This window comes from Micromys minutus (assembly GCF_963924665.1).
Source record: "Micromys minutus genome assembly, chromosome: 12".
In the NCBI taxonomy this organism is placed as follows: Eukaryota; Metazoa; Chordata; class Mammalia; order Rodentia; family Muridae; genus Micromys; species Micromys minutus.
Genome location: NC_137981.1, coordinates 455,385 through 468,161, shown reverse-complemented (window position 1 = coordinate 468,161; position 12,777 = coordinate 455,385). Strand labels below are relative to the sequence as shown.

The 12,777-nt window shown below is 44.7% G+C and overlaps 2 protein-coding genes across 2 annotated transcripts; both read right to left on the bottom strand.

Annotated features, from left to right (window-relative positions):
• Window positions 1-2,004: 2,004 nt before the first annotated feature.
• On the bottom strand, window positions 2,005-6,009 carry HTD2 (hydroxyacyl-thioester dehydratase type 2; the record flags this gene model as incomplete). Its single annotated transcript, XM_080926116.1, has 1 exon — window positions 2,005-6,009. The coding sequence occupies one exon, from the start codon at window positions 6,007-6,009 to the stop codon at window positions 5,524-5,526; it is 486 nt and encodes a 161-aa protein (XP_080782242.1). The 3' UTR covers window positions 2,005-5,523.
• A 20-nt stretch (window positions 6,010-6,029) lies between these two features.
• Window positions 6,030-12,505, bottom strand: RPP14 (ribonuclease P/MRP subunit p14). The gene is made up of 6 exons (XM_080926117.1): window positions 12,371-12,505; window positions 10,639-10,725; window positions 10,470-10,554; window positions 8,192-8,268; window positions 7,260-7,338; window positions 6,030-6,166 (listed from the first exon to the last, which is right to left on the bottom strand). The coding sequence occupies exons 2-6, from the start codon at window positions 10,707-10,709 to the stop codon at window positions 6,110-6,112; spliced, it is 369 nt and encodes a 122-aa protein (XP_080782243.1). The 5' UTR covers window positions 10,710-10,725; window positions 12,371-12,505; the 3' UTR covers window positions 6,030-6,109.
• Window positions 12,506-12,777: the final 272 nt, after the last annotated feature.

The window sequence follows — 12,777 nt, the reverse complement described above, 5'->3', positions numbered from 1 at the left end:
GTGAAGCACCTGGGAAGGGAACCGAGAGGAGAGTGTGGCTTATGCACCAAGTGGTAGAGTCCGTGCGCTCAGATCCACACTAGAGCAGCATCCTCAAAGTCAGACCGTGGGGCCAACAAAAGGTTAAGCCACCCTTTTAATATTTCCCGAAACAAGGGGAAAATGGCACAAGTCACAGGCCAGTCCAGAGCATCCATGCAGCTTGAAGTACCAGAGACAAAGATGATAACGCCGGGCAGGAGATGCTGTGTAGCAGGGAAAGATCTTCACAGCCTGCTACGACTGCCCTAACAACTCGGTTAGACATCTCAGAGGCTCGGAAACCTCAGGGAGCCTCTAACAGACACTTCTCACTGTGGTACTACTTCCAGAAGGGAAAGGTGACGAGTACATGGATAAAGTACTGTGGGAGGGGAGGAGATGGAGACGGTGTGGGTGAAGGTAGAAAAAAATGGTTTGGGAGAGGACTGCCATGAGAAAGGGGAAAAAATTAAGTTAGACTCAAGAACTAGGCAAGATGTTGCCTTCACAAAGCTGAGGCTGGTTACGGCTCAGGTGCACGTTCTGAGCCGCTCCTCAGGTTCTCTGCAGCTTGACTTCACTTTGCTCCAGCCTCACCTGCGGCACTGAGACTGGGAGAGCTTCAGCACACGAGATTATAGAGGCCCCGAACTGCACTGACCAGAGGCTAAGAGCAAACTGCAGGCTATTACCAGGACGTCGGCACAGCCTTTCATGGAGGAAAGAGAATTGGGATGCTTTCCTCTCTGGAAGGGAGGGGGCTGAAAAGGAACAGAACTGATCAGGGCCGCACGCATGTGGAAAGAGCTGTGACTTGCCTGTCTTCTTTACCAGGAAAGGGAAACTGAAAGTGAGCAGCAGCTCAGGGAAGCCAGGGACACCCTCAGGGTTTCCTTCTCTTTCCTCCGGTTCTTTCCAGAAACCCTTCAACACAAACACTTTTGCTGGCCTCATTGCTTCCTACTTACCTCAGTGAGTTCCTCGTCCAACCTAAGTATCCCGACACACAGACCAGCTCCAAAGCTCATACAACCTCAATATCCACCTGGCTTTTTCTTTAATTAGTGTCTTGGCCCTGAGCTCTTGGGGACCCAGCAATCCTCCTGCCCCTTGAGTGGCTCACTACAGATTGCTGTACCTGGTTCTGTCTGGCATTTGAAGTCACACAAGCTGCATATGAGACAGTCTTCTAGCTGCTCTAAATTAAATAGACTTGTGTTTCTAGTGTCCGGCTTCATAAACTGATAAGGAACGAGAAAACGACGTGCTTTGCTTTTTTGCATACATACAACTATTTGGAGGCTAGCAGAAGAATAAGATTGTCATACTCTATGTCGCCAAATGTTTAGACAGCTCGTGGGTTGTTTATCTAACAACCTGAGGTTTGGCCAGTGATTGCTCATAATGGATTTTAGTGAGGAAATTTCTAGCCCTGACAACGGCTGTACAAAATCGGACCACAGAAGCTTGTGAAAACTATTTCCTAAGCAGGGTGGCCTTACAACTCCAAATGACTTTATTTCTTTACATATTCATGGTCTAGATACCGAACAACAAAATTTAACTCATAGCAGTCACTCATATGCTGACATTTTCTATGTCAACACTGGGAAAAATCTGTTCAGGGGCATGAGGTGAAAACATGTTAAGGGCCACTTTAGAAATAAAGTTTGTGGATTCATTAATCTTGTTTTATGTACACATTATTTGTGTTTTCTTCTAACTGGTCACCCAGTGCCAACTCCAAATTTTTCTGAAGATGCTGAGAATTTTGCTCTTTACAATCCAGATGAATGCAGCGGGTAAAGAGCAAAGCACGTGGAGCCCTGCGGCAGACACACGTGCAGCCAGCCATTCGACCCAGGAGTAAGTAAGGGCACAGCCCGATTCTGTCTGCTGACCTAGAACTAGGTAATCAACTATGCCAGCATGCTAGGAGTCACAGAAACACAGCTGCACAGTGACAGTCAACCCCTAGTAGACAGTTTTTAATATAAACCCTTAATAGAAGCAATTTAACAGCAATTTTCTCAGGGAGTAAATTGGCCTGTGAATTATACTCTGGGAACATAAAAGAAAAATGACTTATAGTTTGGCACAAAATGAAAACCTGCAGATATCTCAGAGATACTGTGTGCACGTAGAGATTTCTTTTTCTGGATGAACACACAAGCCAGGTTCACAAGATAGATGGTGGCCATGGGGAGGCACTACCCATTAACTCAAGAGTTGCTGTTGGGGAAAAATGAGTGGCATTCAGCGATATGGAAATGTTTCTAACAGAATATAACAGCCTGTTAAGCAATTTTCCAGTATATTAGGCTAAAATTACTTAAGATGGGTATTCTTTCTGTGGCAGTCAAGTATCACATAAATCACAGGCATATAATGCCCCTAATATGGAAAGTGCTAGACAAATTGGACTATTTTAGCCATTACTTCTGCACTCACTTCCGTATGTGACCTGGTATAATCAAGGCCCCTCCCAGTGATCGGCCCCTTTCACTGTAAGGCAGTCACTCCTTCTGGTACCTCATGGCTGCTCTAACAGCAAGAACAGCGTGACAATCAAGCACCGCGTGTAGGGACTACTGACTACTGTTTATAGGGATCAAAGGTCATGACCACCTCAGACTATTTATAATGTGAAATGCTCTAAATGAGAAGCTACTTTTAAAGTCACAGTGAGACATCTCTCTCCACTCCCCACTTGGCCTTCCTAACTTTTTCTTTCACTGGGTTGGGGCAGACAGCAGATCTTCCTACCCCCGTTGGCAAGTTTCTAGAGATCAGCCACTGTGCCTGGCTCCAGTTTTCTGTTCATCTAACTGATCCTTAGAGCTTTCATACTCTGAAGACAATCTCTGAATGATATTTAGTACTCATTTGTTTTCCCAGCACTTAGGAAGCCTGAACCAGATGGTCCTGAGTTCAAAGCCAGCCTAGACTATGTGGCATGACCATCATTTGGGGTACAGGGTGAGGGACAGGGTTTGGGTGAAAACATGGGTATATAATAGGGAACTGCTACAACTGTAGCAGACAATGTCAATCTGAACGGATTTAAGAATTGTATTTTAACAAAAATACTATTGAAATTGACAGTGCTCCAAAAATGAGAACACTGTAAGATTCAGTGATAGGAAAAAAGACACTCAAGCTTGAATACTCTATGACCCCATATGATCCTGTCTGACCTCAGACAAGATATATAGCATGAGTCTACTTCTGCAATAAAATGGGGCTATTAACTTTATAAAGCTTTTCGAGAATTAAAATTGGCTTGTCAGAAATGTAAAAATCTGGTAGCTACTAAAATTAATTACATCGTGCTCTGTTTATGGACTGACGGCGAGTTCTGTAGGAGTGTGCACTGAAGACTGGAGTCTAGTGACTTGCCTACAACAAAGTACCTTTGCTCTTGACATCCAGTTGGGGGTTTTCCTCAACTTCACATAATGGAAGGTGTAGTAGGTTTCTAATTCACTTTAGACACATGACTGCCCTCTAGTGACCACAAGAATTCTTTCTAGTAAGCTATTCAACTGCCCCAAGAGCCTTGCTGAGCAACAATGAGGACCCAAAGAATCCATGTTTATAAACAAAAGCCAGGTACAGTGGCCTGTGTTTTTATAGAACTCCCAGTGCTTGGGGAAGTGGACACAGGTGGAGTCCTTAAGCTCGCTGGCCAGCCAGTTTCATCTAATTACTGAAAATAATGCCAGCAAGAGACAAAATGACAAAAAGTGAATCTTAAGATTAGGCAAGAGTAATGACACCTAAGCCTGGCATTTGGCCTCCACGTGCACAAACAAGCACCGAAAAAAATCTGGTTACTTAAGATGACACCAGAAGGAACGCCTTTTCCAGGAAATATGGATCAGGTGACAAACCCTCCTCAGTTGTGACAGTAAGAGATGCCATGCCCTGCTGATCTTGTACTTCTAATCAAAGCATCTAGCTATGATCAGTCACCATTTAACCTACTGAGCACAGGTAGACCACAAGTGTGCACATGCATATTTAACAGTACTGGCTGTTAGGGATCACTGTTTAAATACTAACACATTCAGCACATTCTTCCCATAACCCCAAGTTACAGAAGAAGGGGGGACCCAAAAACTCAGCTTCCCTCTGCCACCATGCACTAATACCTCCCCCCCTTTTTTTCTTTTTCCTCTTTTTGAGACAGGGTCTAGGTAGTCCTAAATCTTGTTATATAGACCTGCCTCTTAATTAAATGTATGCATCACCACATTCAGCCCAGCTTATACCTTCATACATATAGTTTTATTGTTGTTGCTTTTTTTGATTTTAAAGTAGATCTGCATTGTCAGGAGAGGGAGAGAATTAGAACCCTGAAAACAGAGCCTCAGTATCCCAGACTCCTTTCTTCTGATTAAAACACCGAGATTGGCCAACTCTCTGACAGATCAGCATGTTAGCCTGTTCAACTGTAGAACAGTCAATTTCAAATTCAGAAAAGCCACTCAATTCACTCATGGGAAGCCTCATGGGAGAATACTGGCTAATATTTCTAGGCCTGCCCCTCTGATTAATTCTGTTTCTATACTTCCCAACAATACTGCAGTATTAGGACCTTATATAACTGAAGGCTGCATCTGAACCCCAGTAACAGCAAAACCCCTGAAAGTCAAGTCACATCCAAACTAAATAGCAGTTTTTGTTTTGATTGTTTTGACACAGGGTCTCTCTGTGTAGCTCTGGTTGTCCTGAAACTTGCTATGCACCCAGGCTAGCTTTAAGTTCTGTCTGCCTCTGCCTTTGAAGCGGGGACTAAAGGCAAGTGCCACCACATTCAGCAGAAGATGTGTAAATAATAAGGAATTATAAACCTAACCCAGAAGCCACTGAGAAGGGGTCTAAGAATTAGGTGTTCAAAGATGGCTCTACTTGCATTGTTGTAGTTAGTAACTAAATACATGGTGGTATAAATTCAGCATGAAAAGTCCTCAACAGACAGACAGACATTACTGTTATCAAATACAAATATAACTGTTTGAAATTCTGAAAGTAGAACATATAGTTTTCTCAATTTATAAAGGTTTTATTTTATTACTGTTGTACTTCTATTTTGCCTGCATGTGTGTCTATGTACCATGTGCATGTAGCTTCAGCATAGGCCAGAAGACGGTGTTGGATTGCCTGTGACTGGAGTTAAATACAGTTGTAAGCCGCCATGTGGATACTAGGAATTGAACCCAGATCCTCTGGAAGAGCAACCAGTGATCTTAACTGATAAGCCATCTCTCCAGCCTCTCTCAATTGTTTTCTAACTGGAAAAAAATCCAAACCTCAATAGATGATGAGATCTTGCACATATTTAAGTCTGGACAAACCATGCACCAATCTGGAAATGTCTTCCACACATGGCTTCAGGGTGTACCAGCATTCCTTCACAAAGAGCAACAGCCCACCTGCCCAGATGTCATTTGACAGCAAGAGCACAGGTTTTTGAAGGTATAACTTTAAATGTGTATTTCAGGAACTAGGAGCTCCTGGGACCATCACTTTAACCCAGCCTTCCATAACTGTCTTTTTACTTTCTATCACACAACAGGACACTGTGACAACAGCCACAGACTGCTTCAGCCTCTTCACCTCTGCAGATGCTAAAACCACTTCTCCAATATATAGAGGAGCTGGAAATTTGATTTCCTGGGAAAGAAACACACAGCCTGGCCCTGGCATTTTAGTGCCCAGGAGAGCCGAAATAAGTCCACTTATCAAAACTCCATGCACAATTGTCTTTCCAAACTTGGTGTGTTTTGCAAAATCATCACTTAAATGCAAAGGATTGGCATCTCCCGTTAACTCTGAGAAGGTAGCCACATCCTGCTGTGTGAAGGCTCTGCTGAGCTCCGCTCTGTCTCCAACTTTCACGTGCATGTACTGAAAACACTGCCCTGTTGGTACCACTAGATGTTGCCACAGTCTCCTCTGAAGCCCATTCCACATCCTCAGCATCTCCAAATGTTATCAGCAGGGGCTTCAGCGTGCCTGTTTCCAATCTGTAGACACCTAAAGACAGTGTCGAGAGTGGAGGCGTCTGGAGCTGTAAGAGTATTCAGTCCAATACGTGTTCCCTGCTATTGCCAGATAATGCAAGGAGAAAGGGAGACACCTATAAGAGAAGAAAAGGTTAACCCAAACTGCATGGAAACAGCAGAGAACACAGAAAACATGTGGATTTCATAGGGTGCACAGAACTGCAGCAGTCACATTTTAAAGGGCACTGTGGAAGCACTGGCTGAAGTAATCACAAGTCTGGAAACAGCCTGCCAAGATATCACTGGGGTAGCAGTCAATAAGAAAAGACTTTCTCACAAGAATTCCAAGTTTGACCTCCAAATATCTCCAGTATATAGAACTGTGACTTTTATTTACCTGATACAATTGTCTCTGAGGCTTACTGCCATCTGCTAAGTCCAAGGCCTAGTCTTGGAAGCTCCTAAGCCCAGATCTGTATAATCTTATCAAGGCTGAGATGTTTTCATCCTCTGAAACTTACTAACGAAGAAGCTCACTCTTCCTAGTTCTCTTTGAACTCTGTCTGCCTGATTCAACTCTGCTGTCCTGGCTCAAACTCCTCTCCAAACTGACTGACTCAATGATTTCTCCTGGCCTCTCCTGAATTGCTCAGCTCGGCCTCAAACTAACCCTAACAATCTGTTCTAACTTTCTGGCTCCTTCTGTCTTTTCCCGTGTCTAGCTTGCTCTCTCTTGAATGGGTCACTGTAAAACTCTCCCAGTAACTCTCCCAGTAAAATGGCTTCCTTCTTCCCTTTCTTCTGTGTTGCTCTCTCTTAAGTAACCTTTTTCCTCAAAAGAGCTGGGCATAGCCTCTTTTGTCAAATCTTTCACTCACCACTTTGTCTACCACTCAATTAGATATCACATTTAAACATGGGTGCTTCCTTCTTCAAACTAACTTTACCTTCATTGCTTGGGATTAAAGGTGTGTGTTAGGGGGCTGAGCCACACCACAACTAGAGACAGCCCTTTGCAGTAAATAACACAATCTCTGGATTCACAGTGTGACCAAATATCCTGCAAAAAGGGTGACTTAAAATCTGACCACTATGCCTCAGTTCCAGAAGCAGAGATTCTGGGTCTGTCCTTGTTAGATGTGTACTGCTTTACTCAAGACAGACGTGAGACGCCCAGATCACTGCAGTGCTCAGTAGCTCTTGGAATCGTAAAGGAAACGCCGTTACCTGAATCACTCTGAAGGCACATTTCTTGCTTTTATAGGCTCCAAGCAAGGTCAAAGAGCTCCACAATTTGACCAGACCACTGCATAAAGATCAAGAAAGCATAAAGATTTCTGCTGTAACAGCACTTAGTACTTTTCCTTGTGATGATCTAGAAAGTTTTTTTTTTAAACCAGAACGATTATGAAATAGAACCTTAGAAGTAAAAACATATCACAGAGAGCAAAATTAGCCCCAAGAATCTTTTTAAAATGTACACATTTCTGACTTTAAAACTATAAGCATCAACTGGGAAAGTGGCTATGATTAATCACAAGGTTTTCTGTCTAGTATAACCCCAGGTGGAGGTGTTTGTGAATCTTGAAAGACCAGTCAGGAGCTGATCCGATGCAATCACATAAGCTCCAGCTTCTGCTTAACTCACCACCCACCCACAAGATCCAGTGGAGAAAAAGCCTTGAGCACTCATCGGGACAGGGTTCTATAGAAGACAAGTGAGGGGTGAGTGTTTCCGGCCTGGCAAGCATGAGTGGGATGCTTCTGTGGCCTTTAGGGTAACTGGCTAGTGTTGGAAGCCAAACCATAAACTTAACTTCTGTTTTCTTGGTGGTTGTTAGGCAGAGGCAAGCTTGTAAGCTGGAGGCACAGATTGGTTGGGGAGTAACTTGGAAACTGGTGCTAGATGCTGGAGACGCAGGTCTTGTTGGAGGTAGCCTGGAAACTAAAGCTATGTACCAGCCTTTTTCTTTTACTTGGGTTTAATCTAAGGTCAGGATCCCTAAGATGGAGTTTCCTGAGAGGGATGTTCATATTAACTCCACAGTAAATCCCCAAAGGCACTCAGGACTGCTGGCCAGGCACTTGCATCCTGGAAGCATCTCCACTGTGCTGTCCCACCACTCTCTCTGTTATTCTAGAACTGTCCCAGGTCATACCTGCTGCATACTCTCAAGATGGCTGACAATGTCTTCTCATCATAGGTGACAACATCCACAGGTAGAGCAGCACCAACCTAGGTATGGAACAATACCATTAGCAAGCAGACCTCTGTGCTCACTTGTGAACTCTAATAAAACCAGTATTTCAATTAACAGTGCTGGTGCTCTCACGTGTCTGCTAAGAGCTCCCACTGTTTGGAATGTTCCTGTCCCTTTTCATAATACTGCCTCACCTTTGAACCTGTGTGTAAAGTGTTCCTTCTCCAGTTGGTGAGATGGCTCAGTGGGAAGGTGCCTGGTACAAACCCTGACGGCCGAAGCTCCATCCCCAGTTTGATCCCCAGGACTCACATGGTTCAATCAGAGAAATAACTCCAAGTTCTCTAATGACCTCGACAAACGTACACACAAACACATTTATGTGTGTACACAATGTGTGCATGTGCGGGGGGAGAGAGGGAGGGAGAGAGAGAGAGAGAGAGAGAGAGAGAGAGAGAGAGAGAGAGGGAAAGAGAGAGACAGAGAAACAGAAGAATTTTTTTTTAAGCTCCTTTTCTTATTCACAAGATTAGGAAGATCATATGATCAACCTACTGACTACATTCTTTTTTAAACCAGACTCTTAACAAGTCAACCCAAGGAATAGAAACCATGTCTTATTTAACTCTTATCTCCTGAAACCACATTTTATGACAAATTGCTGGTTCTATTTTTTTTAATTTGTTGCAATCTACATGGAAGTGCACATACTCTTCCCCCAGTCTCCCCATAAAGCAGCATCTCCTGTAACTACGGTGCAGGGTCAAAGCAGGTGAGTGGTGCTGACGAAACTGACTTCACTTAGACCTGACATTATTTGTACACACATGTATTTATATGTGGGTGCTTCCGCACTGACAACTTCTTGTAACTACTATTACCACCACCAAGATAAAACCCTGGACCATCACAAGACTTTCTATTGGTCCTTCATCACGTATACCCACTAACCCCTGGCAACCACTTCTTTCTACAGGTTATGTTGTAGGAAGAGCATTACACAGAATTTCTCAGTAAGTAACTTACCTAGGATTGGATTTTTCCATTTAGCTTAATTTTCTAGAGGTTTGTGTAGCACTGTCCTTTCTTCTGAGGATTATATTCCATAATATGAACATGTAACCACTGAACAACATGTGGTGTTTTCAGCTTCAGCTTACCATGACCTCCACAGACACTGGCGTGAAACATTCCTTCCATTTTCCTTTCCAGGTTTATTTTTATGTGTGTCAGTGTTTTGCCTACACGCATGTTTGTGTACCGTGTGCACGCCTGGTGCCCAAGGAGGCCAGAGAAAGAAAAAATAGAGCTACAAGACAGTTATGTACCAGTGTGGGACTGGCAACTGAACCAGGTGCCCCACAACTGCTGGGACGTCTTCAAGCCAAGCATTTGCTCCAAGTGCTGGCCCGTGAAGGCCGAGAAGCACGTCAGTTTGCTTCTGCTCACACTCTATTAGACTTTTTTCTATTACTTCAAGGCTTACTTATTTTTGTGTTTTCCTCACATGTATGTGTGTGGCTGCACATGTATGTTTGCCCACATGCATATGTATGTGTGCCTGTGCCACTGCAAGTGTGTGGAGGTGGAAGAAGCTCTCAAGAGCTGGTTCTCGCCTTACACCATATGGCCTCCAGGGACTGAAGTCAGGACATCCTGCTGCCCTCACACTGTTTTATAAAGAGGCGTTCTCACTGAAGCATGCCATGAAACCTTCACCTTTTCAAAGATGGGCAATCGTGGCTCTGGCTTACCAGTCTACACTACAACTGGATAGCACCGTTCAACAAGCCGGCGTCTGGTAAGATTCTTGTCAAACACAGGAGACACTAAAAACCTATATTCATTATTCCTGAAAGTTGGCCTCTGCAATTTCTAGTACAGCTTAATATATATATTTCTGTATGTATATATTTCTGTATATCTTACAACCTGCCCTTTCTGGACTGGGAGTGATGTTGCAAGCCTTTAATCCCATGGCTTTGGAGGCAGATGCAGTTGGCTGTGAAGTTGATGTTAGTCTGGTTTACAGAGCAAGTTCCAGACAACCTGGGTCATACAGAGGACCTGTCTCAAACAAATGAACAGAAAAGTCTCCCCCAACTCCCTCTTTGGTAACAGGTACAACCAGACCTGAGGTAGGCCATGATTTCACCAGTGAGTTATACCCTCAGTCCCTTTTCTAAAATTTCTTACAAAAACCTTAAGAATGTTAATCTGCCAAGTGATTCCATACCTCCCCAAACAGGTCTTTCAGGGCTGAAACAAGCAGCTGTTTGAACTGGGCTGCATTCAGTCCAACTCCGTGTTCTTGAAACTCTCTGTAAAAAAATAGTGAGAAAATATCGCATTAAATGTCATGCTTTTCAGCTTCATAAAAAGAGAACTCACAAGATGGAACTCACAGGCAGACTTTCATGTAGTGGTGCTCCGAGGGGCTCCTGTAAACCACTCTTTCATAGGCAGTAGCTGGCATCTTCCAGCATGGGTACCTGCAGGAGTCCAGAGAGCTCGTAACCATCAGGCAGGCATGCAGTGTTATCGGTAGTATTGCAGTTTTAATAGGAACTTGCCCTATTTTCTATGTTGAGACTATAAGCAAGAGACCAACCAGATGCAGTCTCTTGGCCTTGGACCTGAACTATAAGCCAAAACCTAGCTGTTTATAATCTCCCTAGTCTGCGGTGTTCTTACTGGCAACAGAAGATACGCAAACACAGGCAGCAGTAGTGCTGCTCTTGTCATGTAATGATGGGGGAGGCTGCCTTTCACTTGATTCTCAGGCTTCATCCTCCAGTGCTGCGATTATGGGTGTGCACAGGGCACTCCAAGCTCCAGGCCATTTCAAACAGATCTAGACTCTCGAGAACTTCCAATGTGCTGACCCTTAGAAGATCTCTTTCCTTGAGTCCACTCAGACCTTGCTCACCCCCGGACAGCTCTCATTCCCAATTCAATGTCTCCTCCTTCAGGGAGGTTTTCTCATACTTGTTCTATAGATGTTTGTTATGTAATGTCTTGTCTTTGGACCCAAAAGACTGGGGGCCTCCACCTCTTATCCAAAGTCACACTGTTAGGGAATATTTCAAGAACCTCTTTGGGTCAGACCCAATTCCAAGCACACTTGGATGATGACAGCCGGAAAAAGTTGAATGCAGGAAGCTTCATCCCTCTCTTCCAGGTCCAGGAGGGCACACGCTCAACAAAGCACCTGCTATATATGTGACTGAGGTGACGGTGCACATCTGGATGCCTCGTGTATCTTGCTGCTCTTGTAGAGAGGCTGGCATAGACCTCATTATATTAATAGGCACCACAGACACAGGTTAATGGAGAAGCAATATGTCCTTGGCCAGAAATAAGCCTCCTTTTAGCAAGTAGGAACTATCTTCTTAAGTCCCTGAAAGAATCCTGACCTTTGTCTAAATGCCAGACTTTGAGAAAAGAATGATGATGATTTTGGTTCGATTTCTTTGTGTAACGGAGCTCTGGCTGTCCCTCAGAGATCCGCCTACTTTTGCCTCCTCAGTGCTGGGATTAAAGGTGTGCCACCACGCGCATCGAAAAACAATTTCTTGATACCTAACACCCTGGGCTTCCTCTTGGTCTCGGCTACCCCTACTAGTTTCTTCGAAAGCCAGAATCGACTCCAGGTAGCCACGTGTCTCACACTTTCTAGCCTCTCTCATCTTGCTCAATGTGTCCACAGCCCATCTTATTTTTATTGTGCCAAACCCTCCTTGCCCAGTTCTTGCTAGTGTTACTCCCTTTCAGCTTTCCACAGTGCCTGTCCTCCGAAATAGAGATGTTCCATTCCCTAGTGTTTCTCACGGACTCAAACGAGTGTCTTTTACATTTGGGGACACAAAATACAACTAAAGCAATCATTTAAAAAGCCGATCTACTGCTAAAGAGTAAGATTGTTTCCAACTTTGCTCGATTAACAACCGCTATTGACTTAGTGTCGGTCTACCTCGAAGGTAGTGCGCCCAGCCCCACCGCGGGATCAGCCTTCCCGGTCTCCGTCCCGCTCCGTCCCGCCGTCCCGCCCGGTGGCGGCTCTCTGACTAACACAAGAGCGAAGAACCTGAGGCCCACCACACCGCCACCCTACGCTCCCGCGTCACGCATGCGCACCTGCCGCGCGCGGCTAAGCCGTCCGCTGCTAGAATTCGGCTCGGGTCGGAGCTCACCGGCAGCAGCCCAAGGCCGGGCCAGGAAAACTGGTGTATTTACATTTGACTCCGTTCCGCACTGCCCCACAGACGCACATCCGGATGTGACGTAATCGCGCGGCGTCGGTCCCTGAACTACGCGTAATCCTCCACAGGAGCTGAGGACCATCGGGTTTTGCGCCCTCTAGCGCCCACACCCGGAACTGGTACCAGACACTGACATTCATGCTCAACGGGTTATTTATTCTCCTGGATTCTTTTCTTTCTTTCTTTTTCCTTTCTTTTTTTTTTTTTCTAGTGCCAGGAATCAAAACCACAGCCTCGTCTATGATAAGCTAGTCCTCTACCCACAAGCTAAATCTGAGCCTT

Coding starts and splice junctions, on each gene's coding strand:
- RPP14 (XM_080926117.1), bottom strand. CDS start 10,709: ATGCCAGCTACTGCCTATGAAAGAGTGGTTTACAGGAGCCCCTCGGAG. Junction 10,555..10,638: donor CACTACATGAAAGTCTGCCT/GTGAGTTCCATC, acceptor ATTTTTTTACAG/AGAGTTTCAAGAACACGGAG. Junction 7,339..8,191: donor ATCTTGAGAGTATGCAGCAG/GTATGACCTGGG, acceptor ATCTTTATGCAG/TGGTCTGGTCAAATTGTGGA.